This window comes from Euwallacea fornicatus, chromosome 21, assembly GCF_040115645.1.
Source record: "Euwallacea fornicatus isolate EFF26 chromosome 21, ASM4011564v1, whole genome shotgun sequence".
NCBI lineage: Eukaryota > Metazoa > Arthropoda > Insecta > Coleoptera > Curculionidae > Euwallacea > Euwallacea fornicatus.
In genome coordinates, this window is record NC_089561.1 from 674,735 (window position 1) to 690,797 (window position 16,063).

At 39.8% G+C, this 16,063-nt stretch overlaps 4 protein-coding genes across 12 annotated transcripts; 1 reads left to right on the forward strand and 3 right to left on the reverse strand.

The window, feature by feature from the left end:
- Positions 1–2: 2 nt before the first annotated feature.
- Positions 3–6,217, reverse strand: Ttc7 (tetratricopeptide repeat domain 7). Of its 2 annotated transcripts, XR_010733227.1 has the most exons (14): positions 5,945–6,217; positions 5,196–5,347; positions 5,017–5,144; positions 4,747–4,961; positions 4,567–4,693; positions 4,331–4,505; positions 2,996–3,193; positions 2,640–2,838; positions 2,414–2,582; positions 1,921–2,354; positions 1,630–1,868; positions 1,383–1,579; positions 1,078–1,333; positions 3–481 (listed from the first exon to the last, which is right to left on the reverse strand). XR_010733227.1 is itself a non-coding variant. In XM_066294666.1 (13 exons), the coding sequence occupies exons 1-13, from the start codon at positions 6,069–6,071 to the stop codon at positions 1,201–1,203; spliced, it is 2,493 nt and encodes an 830-aa protein (XP_066150763.1). In that variant the 5' UTR covers positions 6,072–6,217; the 3' UTR covers positions 540–1,200. The 2 variants fall into 2 exon arrangements, 1 of the variants encoding a protein (XP_066150763.1); XM_066294666.1 differs by lacking the exon at positions 3–481 and having other exon boundaries at positions 540–1,333.
- Positions 6,218–6,223: 6 nt separating this feature from the next.
- LOC136345955 (cytochrome c oxidase assembly factor 5) lies at positions 6,224–7,176 on the forward strand. The gene is made up of 4 exons (XM_066294697.1): positions 6,224–6,306; positions 6,586–6,843; positions 6,908–7,009; positions 7,065–7,176. The coding sequence occupies exons 2-4, from the start codon at positions 6,736–6,738 to the stop codon at positions 7,104–7,106; spliced, it is 252 nt and encodes an 83-aa protein (XP_066150794.1). The 5' UTR covers positions 6,224–6,306; positions 6,586–6,735; the 3' UTR covers positions 7,107–7,176.
- Positions 7,177–7,213: 37 nt separating this feature from the next.
- Positions 7,214–11,345, reverse strand: LOC136345946 (uncharacterized). 4 transcript variants are annotated; one of them, XM_066294681.1, is made up of 9 exons: positions 11,027–11,345; positions 10,659–10,879; positions 10,001–10,033; positions 9,000–9,169; positions 8,830–8,949; positions 8,514–8,772; positions 8,349–8,463; positions 8,100–8,287; positions 7,214–8,048 (listed from the first exon to the last, which is right to left on the reverse strand). In XM_066294681.1, exons 1-9 carry the CDS (start codon positions 11,041–11,043, stop codon positions 7,831–7,833), a joined length of 1,341 nt encoding a protein of 446 aa, XP_066150778.1. In that variant the 5' UTR covers positions 11,044–11,345; the 3' UTR covers positions 7,214–7,830. The 4 variants fall into 4 exon arrangements, with proteins under 4 accessions (XP_066150778.1, XP_066150779.1, XP_066150777.1 ...); XM_066294682.1 differs by lacking the exon at positions 10,001–10,033 and adding an exon at positions 10,034–10,051; XM_066294680.1 differs by having other exon boundaries at positions 10,001–10,051.
- A 120-nt stretch (positions 11,346–11,465) lies between these two features.
- On the reverse strand, positions 11,466–15,082 carry LOC136345944 (sodium/hydrogen exchanger 9B2-like). Of its 5 annotated transcripts, XM_066294678.1 has the most exons (9): positions 13,855–14,769; positions 13,682–13,793; positions 13,505–13,627; positions 13,086–13,433; positions 12,804–13,037; positions 12,515–12,755; positions 12,189–12,459; positions 12,008–12,138; positions 11,466–11,952 (listed from the first exon to the last, which is right to left on the reverse strand). In XM_066294678.1, exons 3-9 carry the CDS (start codon positions 13,525–13,527, stop codon positions 11,764–11,766), a joined length of 1,437 nt encoding a protein of 478 aa, XP_066150775.1. In that variant the 5' UTR covers positions 13,528–13,627; positions 13,682–13,793; positions 13,855–14,769; the 3' UTR covers positions 11,466–11,763. The 5 variants fall into 5 exon arrangements, with proteins under 5 accessions (XP_066150775.1, XP_066150772.1, XP_066150774.1 ...); XM_066294675.1 differs by lacking the exon at positions 13,505–13,627; XM_066294677.1 differs by having other exon boundaries at positions 13,505–13,793.
- Between the last annotated feature and the right edge of the window lie 981 nt (positions 15,083–16,063).

A 16,063-nucleotide genomic window follows, 5' to 3' on the forward strand; every position in this document is an offset into this window, starting at 1 on the left:
ATATGGATTAATTTTTTTTATTGGAGGATAATAAATGCATGTAGATATTGCATTTTTTGACAGTACGCAGAAATGTAGTTACTAGCTGTCCTTAGAGGTGCTAATATCAGCCGCAAAATTTACAAACACCATTATGTCCAGAATTAAATTCTTCTTGAACTGTTAATCTGTAACCATTAATTGTAAATTTGTTAATACTTTCCGCTATTGCTCTACATAAACTATTAAAAGAAAGTGTATTGCAACTTTCCAATTCCACATAGCAAAAACTTAAATAACTATGTGAAAGAGCGTAAAATTTCTTGTCAAACAGCACGTATGCTGTGCTCTAACATTGCCTGACTTGCATAAAAGTTCTAGTAATGTTGGATTTCCGCTGCGATTACCCGGGTTTCAGTCCCGAGCCATCGCAGGTGATTGGTGGTGGTGAACTTTTTTTTTATGTATGATCCATGGCCGTGAGGAAAATACTGTGCAGAACCTGCAAAAAAGTTTGTTAACACATTTAATACAACTGATCCTTAATCTAAAGACAAGCGAAAGATTTGAAACATTTATTTAATAAGATTCATCAACCATTGTCAAAGTTATACTATTTTTATTTACAAATTGATTATCTTCTAAATTGAAACTCAACAACAATAATTAAATATCCGATACTTTAGACAAGTATATAAAACACTTAAGTATAACTGATCTACATAGAAAGATAGTTTCTCACAAAACGAATGCATAAATGTTAATTTCTATAGGCTGGTACTCCGATTAAAAAATCGTGATTTAAGCTTGCTCAGCCACTTAACAGTACTCAGCTATGCATTAAACATCCTAACCCATTCAGTCTTAAATAAATTATGGATTTTAAAAGATCAGTTGAAATATTCGGATTTCAACTGAGAATTATTTCCAAGATTTGTGTTCATCATAATTGTATCTCTCAATATATTTCAAAAGATACACAGCCAAAACCAATAATACTATTATACCAAGTGTCCCAAATACACCAATCTCACCTAAATGCTTTTCTTAGTACATCTACATAATACCATTAAAACGATATTTTTCGCTAACTATCACCTGTATTATTACTATGCAGAAACGTTGTTGGTTTGTTGGAAATAATTATTGCTAGCAGAACACTTCAAAACTGCTCTTTTTTCGACTTTCAGTTCTTAAATCCCATCTAATATCTCAAATAACTCATTCGAAACACAATGGAACAGAATTGAAAGGCAATATAGGATTATTTTTCTCCTCCATTAGCGCTGTAGCCATGGCTTTTCCCGCCTTCTCATATTCGCCCAGCGCCTCTAAAACTTTACCCAAATTGTACCTGTAACAGCCAAATAATTACATGAGAACAAAAAAATGCTGTGATTTACCATGTTAAGGTATTATGAGGTTCGATTTTGGCTGCTTCTCTCAAAGTAGTCTCCGCCAAACCCTGTAACCCCAGATAATGGTAGACCAACCCCAGTTGCTGTAACGATTTAACGTGGAGCGGATTGATAGCCACTGCATTTTGGAAACAAACCCTAGCATCCGTCCACTCTTCTTGATGCATATGTAGCAACCCCTTCTACAAATCAATTCTCTTTTATTCTCCTATTAACCTTCATTTAAACAGACCATATGCATGATGTGATGACTCAGTGGGTAAATGTGCATAGCCTCTTGAATGCACTGTTGCACGTCCGTTACTTGATCTAAAGAGAGATAGAGCTCAGCTAAAAGAAGCCACACCTCAACTTGTAGCATCCACGCTCTTTGAGGTCCCGGACGTGGACTGAAACTGCTCATCGAACTGGCAACTTCGCTTAGGGCCTGCTCAACCCTTGTTGCTGCGGTATTATGCAGTTGGAGAGAACCTAAAAGGCTCACGTTAACCCAAAAGCTACAAAAAAAACAAATATCCCCTACTGGAATCTTTATCCGACATTTCTGAAGTGTACAGCTGAAACACCGACCTAGTATCACTCTTCCTATCACATTCCGGAGTGTCCGAAATGGTCTGCCCTTCGTACAAATTCTTCCATAACTCCAGCATCTGTTTAGCTGTCACCAAAGCGACTTCTCCGCCCTTCTCATGTAGCTCTAAATGCGCTTTAAGGTACAACAGATTTAGACAATCCGGATATTCTTCCAGTGCATTCTCCACTATGGACAAAGCCATCTTGTATTGGCGTTCCGCGGTTAAAATCAAAGCGAGCAGGTGCAAAGTAGATGAATGTTCTGGCTGCAAATCCAGCCCAACTCGAATATGGTTTTGGGCCTCGGCAAGGTGGCCTGTGATGGCCAGTTGCAGCCCTAGGAAGTATCGAGCGAGGTGGTCGTTTGGTTCCAGTTCCACAGCACTGTTCATGCGATTTTGTAACAGAAAATTTTTCCCCGTTTTTAATTATTATTTTTATACCTTCGAATGTTGTCTATTGATTTACAGCGGAAAGAGTTTTGCTCCTTTTTCAGGAGACTATTTTCTGATTTTAAATAATAACCTATGCCCGCATAAAGATGGCATCTCCCCAGAAGGCCTGAGGGGTTTGCCATCTCTTTCTCTCTGGCTTCAAGGCTGAAGTGCACTCCTACATGTTAAGAAACAAAAATGAATCCTATTAACATAATAGGTGTATGAAACTCACCTTCCCCCGGCAAATTGAGGTGCTCATAGCATAATTTGGCCGCCAAAAGACAATTATTAGAGTTTCCAGGCTCTAGCCTTATCACTTCACGCAATACTGCCAATGAGTGCTTATAATCCCCTATCGACAGTAAAGCAAGCGCCTGCTGCTTCCACAAATGTGGATCTTCAAAGGAAAACTTCATGGAGCGCTCCAGCGACTACAAACACACACTGTTTTTTATTCGAGTACATATATTGAATTTCTAATGCATTTTTAATCAATCGTAGGTAGTATAAAGTGAATGCATTGTTAACATGCTTTTTGCCTGATCAATTAGAGAAGAACATGTGCGAATTATTGAATTATGTGTTTACCTCCTGTAGTAGCGCAACCTGTCCCCATCTTACAGTAGCTACGGTAAGTAAATCGTAAACTGTAGTAGCATCTTGACCTGCGTTTACTCTAATATCCTTAAATTCAGGACTCTGAGAGAGGACTGCGTGCCTAACAGCCATAGACTCGGCTACCAAAAGCACCAGAATCACTTCTTCGCAGTCAGATCTTGGCACAAACTGTTAAAAATTAGCTTAAAACTATCAAACTACATCATATCAAATTGGTAAGTAAGATGAGTTTATAGTTTAAGTTGATGTTATCTGAGATAGCTTACGGTTGATAAAGATCATACAGTTAGTTTTAGGTTCGCTATCAATACGGTCATCTTTCGCGCACCAGCCAGAAAACTGTCGCCCAATTGCATTGGCCTGAGCAACCAGTTATATCGTTTGCCTCTATCGCCACAGTACAATCATCAACATGCATAATTAACTTCAATTTAATTTGGCGTTATGCAAGAGATTTTATAAATTATTAATATAAAATGAACAACAAGGGGGATAACATGTTGCCCGCCCTAAGGGACATCTTAGGCGAGCTCTAAGTATTTGACCTAATTTGTACCTGTCTATTCTCTATCTAGAACCGCAGCCGGTCACATCATTAATCCTTTTATGAAAGATGCTTGTAGTGTTTCGTGTAGAAAAAGTCTTTTAAGACAAATTTCTCAGCGAGATTTAAGACAAACTTAACATGCATTTAAAGAAGCTAACGATAGCACGCCGGTGTGGTCATCGACAAGTTGCTCTTTAACCCATGCTCCCTATGATAAACCCAAAAGTTTTTCAAACAGCTCTTGTCTGGATTCAAATTATTTTTGGAATTCTCATTGGTCTGTAAGTTGATGTATGATGCGATATAATGGTTTTGATCACATTAACAAATTATGTCAGATTATCAATAGTGTTAGCCTACAAGGATGAAGTCAATAGCTGACATCTGATTGGGTGCGTCACAGATAGGTTGTAAGAGACATTAGACAACCGTTTAATTAGTGTATAGAGTACCTGTAGCTATATAATCATAGAGAAAACAGAGTTAGGTGAATGATAAATTATTAACATTTTGTGTCTAGAGCTCAAACGGAGCAGTTTTCTGGGTTAACAGTTCAAATAAAATCGTGAATATTTAATTCTGATCATCGATACTTGGGATTAATATTCATAAATACAGTCAAGAATCGGAGTTCATAATGTTATTTTCTATTGCCTGTTAAGTAAACTTTATATACATAATTAATTTAGTAAACCGTTTCCAAGCGCAAAGCATCTATATCAATTATTTTATATATGAACTATATTTTTCAATTTTACCTGATTTAAAGAGGCATAATACTTAGGCCTCCAATGAGACACCTTCATTGCCAGATTCGAAGGTGTCTGATACTTCTCTCCCACCAATCCTTGTAAAAGTAATTCAGCTATTTGCGTTAAAAACTTCAGCCGCATATTATGAACGCCTTGTGATTCCACGGCACACACTGTGTTCCTTAAATATAACAAATGTACAAAAGCCACATTTAAATTCTAACATTCTAAAGTCTGAATACCGGTATCTTTCCAATGATTGATCTGGTTTACCCTGCTGTAAAAGGGTTAACGGCGCCGCCTGTAAGGCTTGTTCTAGGACTTCGCCTAAGGTTTTTTGCTGCCCTGGAGGTTGGGGTGAGTGGCTCCCTGTTGAAGATTTATTATAGGTCTATGTTATTTGAAGATTGCGGCAATTTTACCACCAGTATTTCCGGTGATTATGTTAGTATTAAGAGTTATTTCTTTCTCCAAATTTTGCATGTACAATAAACTCAAATCAGAAGCTAATCCAAAACATCTAGCCATCTCTTCTTCTTTTTCAGCTTTTTTAAATTTACTTAAGTGAGAAGAGGAGTCTTTTTGCAAGCAAAGCCCTTTTATTGCATATGACTCTGCCACAATTTTTAAACTTCGTCTACATGGAAAAAATTACATTTATACTGCACAATAACAATAAACAAGCATCTTACAGAGGTAACTTCTTCTCTGACAAATTCTGCAAATCTGCCATTTTGTAGTTTTTAAGTGCATCTGCATATTGCCCACAAGCATAGTGGACTTTTCCTAGGAGTAAATGCGCATCCATTGCTACCCCTGCCTATGAAAATCACATCATACAAAACTACCTACAAGTAGAAGATTTATATACCTTAATCCCTGCATCTGTGGTTACCATATTAAGGTAACGTTTGGCTTCAATCAAACCAGATCTTGCTTTGTGTATATTTATTTCTATGGGTGGGTACTCCTCCAAAAAGTTTTCCAACTTACCTTCCCCAATTAGGAAGTCTGATAGGCATACTAATGTGTTTAAATTGAATTCTTAGTTTTTGAGATGAACGAATTAATTCATACTATCTACTTTTAAGGAAAGAATTTAGGGGAAAAGGAGACACAAAAAGCATGCATATTAGAGCTTGAATTTAATGTTCAAAATATTATTTCACCATTTTATGATCTGTGCTTCCAATGTAGCTTGCCCTATACTGAGGTATCTGTAAGTTGCCCTGGTAAATTTCTAAAAATGGTGATTTATCTCATCAAGTATGACCTCAAAATAGAATATCAGAATTATTGTTGACTATTTTGTATTGTATTACTGTTTACTTATGTAACTATAATTATGGTTGCTTTAAGTCCTGTTAAATTCATAAGTTGAGTTCGATTTTACATTATAAATTGAAATAGGAACCAAGACAAGTTAACTGCGTAAATTTAGTAAATTTAAGTCCACCTCCAAGATAGGCTCACAAATACTTGAAACTTTCTTATATTCCCTTACACTTTTGGTCATTCAAATTACCTATTCAGAAAGGGTACAATAGTTGACTTAATGAGAGAAAAATGAAACGAAGTTAATGATAATTTCTGCTACGTCTCATTGAACTTGGGACTTACCAAATTCATTGGATTTATCTTTAAGCTGCTGGGCCAATTCAATTACTTTAAGCCAGTTGCCTTCTTCTCGGTTCTTCTCTATTTCGACTTCGATTCTGGATATGCCAGCCTTCGCCCTTGTCGTCATGGTGTCGGGACCCGATTAAGCGTGCGGGGAGCTTTGGAACTGTGAAGTTTTATGATCAATTAACGGAACAAAGTAATAATTAATTTTGTTAATTATTTGAGGTAATTAAACTATGTAAACACCCAAAATCCATAACCTCAAATTTGATAAAGGTGACAAATTATGTATTATATTGACGCTTCGGGGGTGGTGCAGATGGAAGGACATCGAAGACGATAAATATAATTATTAATATGTAAGAATGCATAAATGTTTTTTCTTCAAATGTTATTAAAAAAAGTTGTTTATATTATTGCATTTTTCTATGATAATAAACCGTAGTTAAAATACGATTTTTTTGTATATCGGTAATATCTCCCAGTTGTTTACTGGGGGTAGTTAGAACAATACGGAATCATTTGATTAAAAAAAATACATAACCTCAAAATTCGACTTCACTTCCTGAATTTTTTACTCATCAAATAATGTTATTTTAAATTATTATTTTTAAATATTCTTTACTTGGTACCCTCAGAACTAATTAAAAAAAACCTCCTAAACATTGGACTGTTAAAATCCAAAACTGCCACTTGCCCATATTTCTCCACGTATTCATTTCTGAAGCCACCCCAAATACTCCTACTCGTTCTTCTTTTGGACTGTACTGCAGAAGTGCTAATAAAAAATGATGAATTTCACTGAAGAAAATGAAACATTGAAAGACAAAAGTGCCTGTGCGGGTGTTCGAGCAGACTTAAAAATGTGCCTGCTGCAAAGCGAGTGCTGTCAACTCGTTAGTACTTTTCAACAACATTTCCTCTAAATTAATTTGTATATAGATTATTTATAATTTGTAGCACAGAAGAACTCCTAAGGAATGTTTAAATGTTACTGATGGCAGCGTCCCCTCAGAGTGTTTTGCACTGAGAACTACCTTTTTCGAATGCAAAAGATCTCTGGTAAGGCATATGATGTTTTTAAATATTCTTGTTGAAGCATTAAATTGTTCTGCAGTTGGATGCGAGACAGAGGTTTAGGGGCAGGAAGGGATACTAATAAGGCAGTTGTATATAAGTAGATTAGTTAAGTTGTATTAACTCTAAATAAAGTAAGTATTTTAATTGAAGTTCTTGTTGTGTTTGAAGCAGTGAAAGGCCATCAGGTAATATTATAAAGTTGTATTACAAAAAAATGATTATTTGGTAATAATATCATTGCAATTATTGCAAAGAGAAACTGTAGTAATAATTATTTCTTCATTATCACTCTTATCACTTAGTAGTAGTACATTTTCACAACATTATGCTTTGTTACATCTTCTAAACTAATAAAATAATTTGGTCAAAAGTCTTCATTAAGAAAAGCAGTGCAAGATACTAAAGGCAAAGTTTCCTACACAGTTTTCTAGTCTACCATACATGTGAAGACCTCATTCTTACCATTATAACACGAACCTAGGATAATCTCTGATATGATATTGATTTAAGTATTTACATGGTTGTTCTACCATGCAAATTCTATTGTACAAACTGATAGGTATTACCCCTAACAGTATATTGATAACCACATAACAACTCACCATTCTTAACACTTAACATTTTAAAAATAAGCTATTTTGCACTTTAAACTGGGTGTGATATAGTTTTAACAGTGGATCCTTAGGGTGGTTTATTTATATCACATGATGGCACACAGCCATTTTCAATATTATCTATCTACCTACTTCGACTTATTTCATGTGCACGTTGATTGTCATCACTCTCAATTGTGAGTGAAGATTTTAGAACGACTGAATGGGTCTGTACAGCCCCGTGTAACCAGTGAGCCTAGCTCTAAGGGCTGGTAACAGTAATGCACATACGGTGATATCTGGCAGTAAATTGGCGCACTCGCACATGAGCACGTACATCTTGTCCCCTTTGGGGCTCAAGGATTTATGTAGAGATATTTTCCTTAAGCCCGCCCTTTGGGGCAAATATCGGTATATCATTCGCGCACCTAGAACATATTTTTATTCTCAATAGTTGTAATAAATAACTATTCCCTGACCTGTCCAGTACAACCAGTTCCTCTCGAATATTTCCCTGTCGTCTCCTTCGAATACTTTATAAACCGATATGATGTAGCCAGTGTTGGGATTGTGGATCTTCGGTAAGGGCACCCCGATTTCATGAATCGGAGGTCTGCATATTGAGGCCACCTCGCTATACAAATCTAAGGTGTGAGCCGCTGTGTATCTTACAGAGGAAGCGCAATATGCATTTACTGTTAGGCCCTTAAGTTCAAATTACTCATTACCGTGTGGCTCTGGGATCGAACTTCGTTAAGCTGGCAGTGCGTAAATTGTTATAAAACATTACTGGGTTGGTTTGGGATGTGTTTATCACATAATAGCTTATGAACGGGAACTCGGCTAAAGTGGAATAATTTAATTAAAGCAGAATTACGTAAGTTGAGTCTCACCGTTCCTTTCCATGTTGGCCAAAAGCATTCCGGTTACCGCAGTTTTGGCCGTCGCTACCTCGTTCACGAGCTCTCCTGCAGTGATTCGCTGCTTAAATAAAGGGTTCAATAAGGGAGATTCCAACACGGGATCGATAGCTTCCAAATGGCTCATAAGATGGCATAAGACACATAGTTTCGGGTCGGGTACTTCCATCACTTGTAAATTGGCCTGGGCCTTTCGTTCGAGCGAGCCTCCACTGAAGGACGGAGGCGGTTTCTGCGAAATCGACTCTGTGTATTTTTCCTTTATCGAGAATTACATCCTTCTACCTACTGGCAAAGGCACTCCTGCGGGGAGGAATCTATCTAAACTATGAATAGGAATTATGAAGCAGTCTTTTTCCACCCCCGACAAGGAGCGGGCCAGTTCCGAGCTGCCGTGATTGAAGCTGACCTAGAGATGAATTTTTTTTGGGTTTGTAGCGAAGGGGAGTCGCAGAGTACCTGTCTCGTAGGGGTGGTCTTATTGGCTTGCGCGGACCATTTCAGGCTGACCGAGGGGGTGCGCGATATGAGGGGCTGAGGCAGGTCAGACTCCGTCATGGCTGGGGAGATGGTCGTGCTGGGGGGAGGAGGTTCCCCTCCAGCACCGGTCATAGGGCCACAACGCGGCTCTAGAAAGAATTTAAGGTTTACACAAGGAGTCTAGCGTCGAGCTGAAGGAATTTCAGGAGTGTTATTCCACTCAGAATTTTAATTATGTTATCACTAAGTTTACGATCGTAATTAGGATCTCGCAAGCAATACCGGCCTTAGGGGGGAGGACGGTCGGGCGACGGCCCAGAGCGCATGACCTGCTAAGGCCGGCTCTGCTCCCAAGATGTACGGAGATCGGGTGATGTGAAGAAATACGCCACATTGTGAGTATAATTAGTCACACAGGGTCATCCAACTGTAGCAATAAAAAACCAGCTAACAATACCCCAGCGTCCACACAGATCTAAATCAAACGACACGAAAACAGCGGCACGTTAAAAGCATTCGGATTTTTGGCACACTTAGTGGTGACTTAAATCCGAGCATTTTGCACAATAACATACCAATATCCGCGGGAGTGGGGCTCGTTTTTATATTATTTTGGATACCTGCAGGCCATCACAAACAAAAGGTAAATCGAGCGGAATCGACTGGAAAATGCGTGCGAGACCGTTACCTGAAGGAGCGCGCGGATCGTGTAGAGTACTCAGTATGTGTGGTCCTCGGAAACTGGATAGTTTTCTAAAAATATTTTGTCGCACGAATTTAAACAGCCAGGGATGGGACACTACTGAATAAGTATTGATAGATCTGCACGGTCAGAGATTATTAAAAATATTGAAGGATATTTTTGTAAATGAATTTGCCTTGCCAAGGAACGTTCCAGGCGCTTTTCGGATGTTAATTTCGTTAGTTACTGAGTTAGTAGACCAACAATTGCTTGCGTGTCACGTGAAGCTACCAGAGACCTCTGCCTTGCGGGAATCTGCGGCTCGAGTTACCTGCGGAACCAAGAGATCCTGAAAAGAGGAAATTACGTGAAAACCTCCCTCTATCACTAATTCAGCATCAGCAAACGCAAATACATTCCCGGCCATTGGGGGTGTGTAACAACTATCAGATTAGAGCGAAGAACATTTACATATAGTCTGGCGCAGGGCCGGCCTTAGCAAGTCTGGTGCCCTGGGCGAAATTTTTAATCGCCGTTTCCGTTGTCCCAAAAGAAAAGGCGCCAGGAAAGTCCCCTGGTCTGCCGTTCCGGGCTGTCGCCCAACCGCGCACCCCTTTAAGGCCGGTACTGCTTTGGCGGGAAGAAGCAGGCTTCTTCTTCGAGGGTTAACGACATCACGGAAATTCAACATTTAACAGTTGTACTTACATTAAGTGGGTGCGAAGCAACTCCGCAATTGCCAAAAAAATATGAAACAAAATGATGCAATTAAAAGTCGATTAAAAAGGCCAAAACGAGCTTTATAAAGTGACCTTTAAAGCCCGGTTATTTTTAACCCGAAAAAAATCCATAGAAAGCTCTCAAATATACGATATTTGGATATCACATTAGCGAGGTGACGGTATTAAAGGAGTTTGCTATTTTTTATTCAGGAGCTCGTAATTTATTGCGCTCACCATCGGAGTCGTCCTGGTAGCTAACCCTGGGAGGACTAAAGAACAGATGGGTGCGATAGTGGTGCTCCTCCATGGGGGTGTATCCCTGTTCCCTGGTGCATCTCTTGCTGGCGTGCCTCCCCACAGTGCCTTTCACCCCTTTCCCAGTTATCGGTCCCGACTTTTGATCCCTGAAATTCTTTCTGAACATCAAATTCATCCTGTATAGTGTCGGCGTTTCTCTGAAAAACGTAGCTTTAGTCCAAGACCTTTGCACTCAATACTTAATGTTTGTATGCACCGCTATAGGTACACATCAAGATGTCCTTACGACCCTCAAATATCGATAAAAAGTAAGAGTTACTTACATAACGATAACCTAGTCTTACCTTGAAACGATAAACATCCACAATCAACATAAACAACCGAAAAAATCCAGTTGCACAAACGAAATCCTGGAAAAACCAAGGTATGTGGCACGATTGTGGTTACGTGCGATCCGAATCGATCACGCGGGGCCACGGGGCAGATTCTCACAATTTTACACTCTATAGTGGCACACTGATTGCGCGAAATTGGGATGAGGAACTGAAAAAAGACCTTTGAGGTCGGTGGATAAATCAAAGAAATTTCGGGGCGACTACGACGCCGGCAACGACCGTTTTAGCGTGGCGTCGCGACGTTTTCTGGCTGCGCCATACGCTCCCGCTGACCAATAAGCTGTCCTATTTTTGAGATCTACGGCCGTTGGCCAAGGTTAGGCTGTGCTTGTCCAGGTTCAATTGGTTGATAACTGGGATAATGAAAGGTTAAATAAAACAAAACAAGCAGGTGCTTGGTGTTTGTTTGTTCTGTTGAGAATAATGATTGATCAATCAATTGGTTAAATATTCGAATTAAAGAACTGATACTAAATTATAATCAAATTAACAGTTTTTTTACGCACATACAGTACAGGCCTGGGGGGGGGGGGACTTAAGCGACGGCCCAGGGCGGCGAAAATTCCTGGCCGACAGTGTTTGTTGATTTAGGAGGGCGATGATTCAAAAATTTCGCCCAGACTGGCAAAGGCCGGTCCTGTATACATATGATCCATAACAAAAACAGTTTTCTTTATTAAAATTCCCTATCTAGCATCCTCGGGGATAACGTCCCTCTTCAGAAACTTGGTGCCAAAAACGTCCATAAAAATGGCCAAAGGGGGAGTGGTTACTATAATGGACAAAATGCATATCATCATAATGCTTTCGGCGTATTTATATTCCTTGCTTTTGTGGTCGGAAATCAGCCCCATTAGCACTGGAGCCAGAGCAGCCTAAAATTCTCCTTTAGTTCCTATTAACGGTTGTAATAATGTTTTTGAAACATACTTGCACAGTTGCTTTTGTGGACATCGCCATTGAACAGAATATCTTTTCTTTAAGAGAAAAAATTGATCCAATTCCTGACACTATGGTGACAATAGTCCTGGCTATAATCCCTACTAAGAGGATTCCCACCCCTTAAATATACATGCGTTAATCATGAATATTTGTTAAATACGGTGTATACCAATCAAAATGATATTTCCTTGCAGTTGGCATAACTTGATCTGTGCCCCACTAATGGCGAACAGAACAGGCTCAAAAATGACCCATAAGAATTTGAAGCATTTGGACACGGGGTTGTCCCCCACCGGCCACCCTTGCTTACGCCACCCTAAAGAGGAAATGAACGGAGCTACCACGCAGCCTAAAGACCCTGCCCCCGCGAAACCCACAGCGCTGCTTCCGAACACCGAAATAACTCCTCCAGCAAGGGTTAAGAGCACCCTTAACGGCGTCTACAACATTCACTAAGCTATAAACTCGTTACTGTAAAGAGCCGATTTCACTGACTGCCATTGGGTCTCGGCTTTCCGGGCAATAACTGCAAATGAAGCCCCACAAAAGGCCGAATCCTACACCCCCAATGAGGCACACTGGCAGCTTTATTATGATATCCGTGAGGGTGCCGTAAGAGAAAATGAAGCTTTGGACAATGGCGAAGCCCACAATTGAAAATACGTCAGTTAAAGCTGTTACTGCCATCAGCAATGTCGGGACGCCCTTGTAAATCCCATAGCCCTTGGCTTTCAACCTTCAATCGAGCGTTTGCTCAGTAGTAAAAAGTGTTTCAGGTACATACCTTAGCAAAGACGGAACAGTTACTGCAGGGGAAATTGCCGATAGGGCAAAGCCGAAAGCCAAGCCATAAATCCAGGGCATTTTGAGGAAATAATAGGCTAGGCTCCCTAGGACTAGAGACTCCGTGATCCATGGCAAGATTCCCAGTTTGATAATGTCAAATTTGAGCCGGCGCAGAGCTACTGAATCTAAACCCAAACCTGCCCTGACCAAGATCACTATCAGAGCTACCCCTCTGCAAAACAAGAACTAGAACTTTGCTGTGAAGAAGTATTTTTCCTACCGTAAAAACTTGTTAACTTCGGCGAATGATTCATCCAAATCAACAATTTTACAATTCTGAAATAGGGCTCCGATAAATAAATTCCCTATAAGGGCCGGTAAGTTCGTGGTGCTGATCACCCACCCGGCAAGCATCGCGGAGACGCTCAAAAATACAATTTGGAAAATTTGCCCCTTGGGTGGTAGCACTGTGTCACCCAAGATGATATATAGAGTGAACCAAGTAACTACTGCTACTAAGATGAATGCTATTGTCCTGGATACTTGTTGAAATGAGGGGCACCACTTGCATTTTTGGGGCCACCACGTGGGTTGCCAGGGGTGGTCTGCGACAGGAAGTGGGGCAGCGCTGAAAATTCATTTTTCTGTAAAAAAATATGTAAGATGTATCTTAATAAATATGTGAGTTAGGATTAATACCTGGCTTGTGTTTCTGATGCCATTTGAGGCGTTTTCCAAAAGAATTAGTTTCTTTAGAAATATTAGCAATACAAAGTCGGACACTGAAGCGGACACCAAAAAGCTAGTTTATTTTTATCAACTCTAATTCAGGCTGGTGTTAATGATATGTATGTTGACGTTCAATGGATTGCCTACCTCAAATCGCCGCGTAATGTATTATTATACCGAGCGTCCAAAGAGATTTCATTCTCATTATTTACGTTCGTTCTCCCATCTCTGTATATACCGCCAAATTCGTCAGAAATTCCTGCATTTTTCCACATTAAGAATGAACTCTCAATCTTAGAGCGCATTGAACGCCGACTTACCGAATACGGGATTATTTACTCCATTAGAGACACTTAAGCTGAGACTCATGTTGCTCATTTTATGGGAGCTTATATCGGGAGGAATTTGTGGTGAAACGAAGCCTCTAAATAGTGAGCTACGGAACTACTAGAATGTCGTGCGGTTTATGGGCACTGTTATATTGACATCAGCTTGTTTAAGGATATGGTCCCGTGATTACCATATAGAACCGCAATATTTAACACATCTTTAAAATATACTAATTGTTGTTAATCTGCAAAGCACGTGGTTTGTTGTGTATACACTGCTGAACCCGCTTTGATCAACTCAATGAATTATACAAATGAGTGATTAATAAAAATGTGTATTTTTTCTTATTCAAAAAAGGCAAATGAAATTGTTTATTGTCCCAATATCGCTGCTCGTCTCTTCTTATCAGTAGAGAGAGGTCGCGAAGGTTGAATTTTAAATAATCGTTCAGTGTATTTTACTTAAGCCTGTGCAAATAACAGCCACTTTGCACTTTCATGCTCTTCTATTGACATCAAGCGTGTATATATTACTCGTTCCGTATGACAATAATTAGAAATGAGGACAGATCACTGGAAATTAAAACGTTTCCCTCATAAAATCTTCGATTTCTGGCATTTGAACGCATATTTGTAGATAAAATGGTGAACGAACTTTAATGGCATGAATTCGTGAAGTATCGCCGACCTCGCGACGCTCGTAAGATAACACTAAGTAATCACTAAACGCGCTCCCCGATCTGGCTGGTCACATATAAATAGCTATTTTTTGGAATTAATTGCCCCTTGTCTTTCAAAGCGACCGACAACTGGACCGCCTTTACCGGGTTTCCAGACGTTTCAGGTCGAAAAAGAACCACCCCGCGAAGGGTATTTATGAATAAAATCCACAACGATCCGCATCTCAGTTTATTATACCTAAAAATAAACGTACCCAGTTTGATCTTGATCTGAATGTACGCTTTCAAGATGGTCAAAGTTTTCCGTATTTTGTAAGCTTTGCAGTATCAACGTGTTGCTTCCATGACTTTGCATTTTGCAACTAATCCGCTTTCTATAATCACACTGCTGCTGAAATCGAAATAGTCACGTGCGCAGTTTCGCCTTCAAGGCAAATAAATAATTATGATATTATTCATCAGTTACGAGCGACTCAAAGAGATGGTATGGAACTAAACTGCTCGTTGCCGCGAAGAACAATACAGTAATTAAACGCTCGTACGCTCGTGATAACGACTGTTAACGTGGTCGTTAAGGTAAAAATTTCGGGTTACGCAAGTCTGTTAGTTGCGAGACATTTCGGGATCTCGGAGACGTTTCATTAGACATTCGATCCATTAAAAGGAAATGTGGAAGCTTAATGGGGTAGCTAATTGAGCAGCAATTCCCGATTCCCTACATTCCTTATATGATGCTAACAAGGCGCCCTTAAAGAAATACATAATAAAGCGCGCTCCGCCAAAATGAGCGGCAACGACGCCCACTTCTGCTTCAAAGTAAGCGTAGCGTAAGCGGCGAAATGATACTCGGTGTTGTCAGATTGCGAAAATTATTCTTGAGTTTGGAGATTTGGTTGGATGTTGGAAAATCGGAATTTTTCAAAACCCACGCGTAGATATTTAATTGTTCTCTTATTGGCAAAATCATTAATTAACTATCTTAGATCTATGCCAAGTTTCAGTTCGCTTCCAATCCAAGTTAAGTGGAATTTTATCCGGAAAGCCTAGGATCACGCGATAATTTGATTTGATTTTCAAACTGAGCTAAGACCAGCAGAGCTTTCGAATGCGATTAGACTTACAGCAATTAACGAAAAGTCCCCTCTGTTAGAATATTGAATAGTTTCTGCTCAACTCGGCAACCCCGCCGCAATCTCCGTACGGCAAACCACACGAGTGGAAAGGAGAGAGGCAATTATATTCTGTAGTCGATGGGTAAAAGTTTTGACACGCGACAGCGTCCTCTCCACCCTTGAACCCTCTTAAATTGCCCACTACCTTAGTTGCTTTGCTCTAGATGCTGCGCAGCTAAAACGTCACAGTTCAAAGGGGGCATTTTCTGTTCAGCTTCGGTCCATGCCCATGGACTAACGCTCGACGTTGCCGCATTTTCGATGGAAAGCGATGGTAGTTGTGCTCGTAATCGACACCTGTTGGCTGTTGAAAGTTGGAATGTTAAATGGTACCCGAGTCCCGAGTAC

Excerpts from the sequence above, each read along its gene's own strand:
- Ttc7 (XM_066294666.1), bottom strand. The coding sequence starts at position 6,071 with ATGACGACAAGGGCGAAGGCTGGCATATCCAGAATCGAAGTCGAAATA. Across the intron at positions 3,194-4,330 it reads ATTATGCCTCTTTAAATCAG|TTTGTGCCAAGATCTGACTG; the intron begins GTAAAATTGAAA and ends AATTTTTAACAG. Across the intron at positions 2,355-2,413 it reads TCAATAGACAACATTCGAAG|TGCTGTGGAACTGGAACCAA; the intron begins GTATAAAAATAA and ends TCGCATGAACAG.
- LOC136345955 (XM_066294697.1), top strand. The coding sequence starts at position 6,736 with ATGATGAATTTCACTGAAGAAAATGAAACATTGAAAGACAAAAGTGCC. Across the intron at positions 6,844-6,907 it reads AAAGCGAGTGCTGTCAACTC|CACAGAAGAACTCCTAAGGA; the intron begins GTTAGTACTTTT and ends TATAATTTGTAG. Across the intron at positions 7,010-7,064 it reads TCGAATGCAAAAGATCTCTG|TTGGATGCGAGACAGAGGTT; the intron begins GTAAGGCATATG and ends ATTGTTCTGCAG.
- LOC136345946 (XM_066294680.1), bottom strand. Across the intron at positions 8,950-8,999 it reads AGACCACCCCTACGAGACAG|GTCAGCTTCAATCACGGCAG; the intron begins GTACTCTGCGAC and ends ATTCATCTCTAG. Across the intron at positions 8,464-8,513 it reads GGCCAACATGGAAAGGAACG|CCGAGTTCCCGTTCATAAGC; the intron begins GTGAGACTCAAC and ends ATTCCACTTTAG.
- LOC136345944 (XM_066294675.1), bottom strand. The coding sequence starts at position 13,912 with ATGAGCAACATGAGTCTCAGCTTAAGTGTCTCTAATGGAGTAAATAAT. Across the intron at positions 13,794-13,854 it reads AGTAAATAATCCCGTATTCG|GAATTTCTGACGAATTTGGC; the intron begins GTAAGTCGGCGT and ends GGAAAAATGCAG. Across the intron at positions 12,756-12,803 it reads ACTGTTCCGTCTTTGCTAAG|GTTGAAAGCCAAGGGCTATG; the intron begins GTATGTACCTGA and ends GCTCGATTGAAG.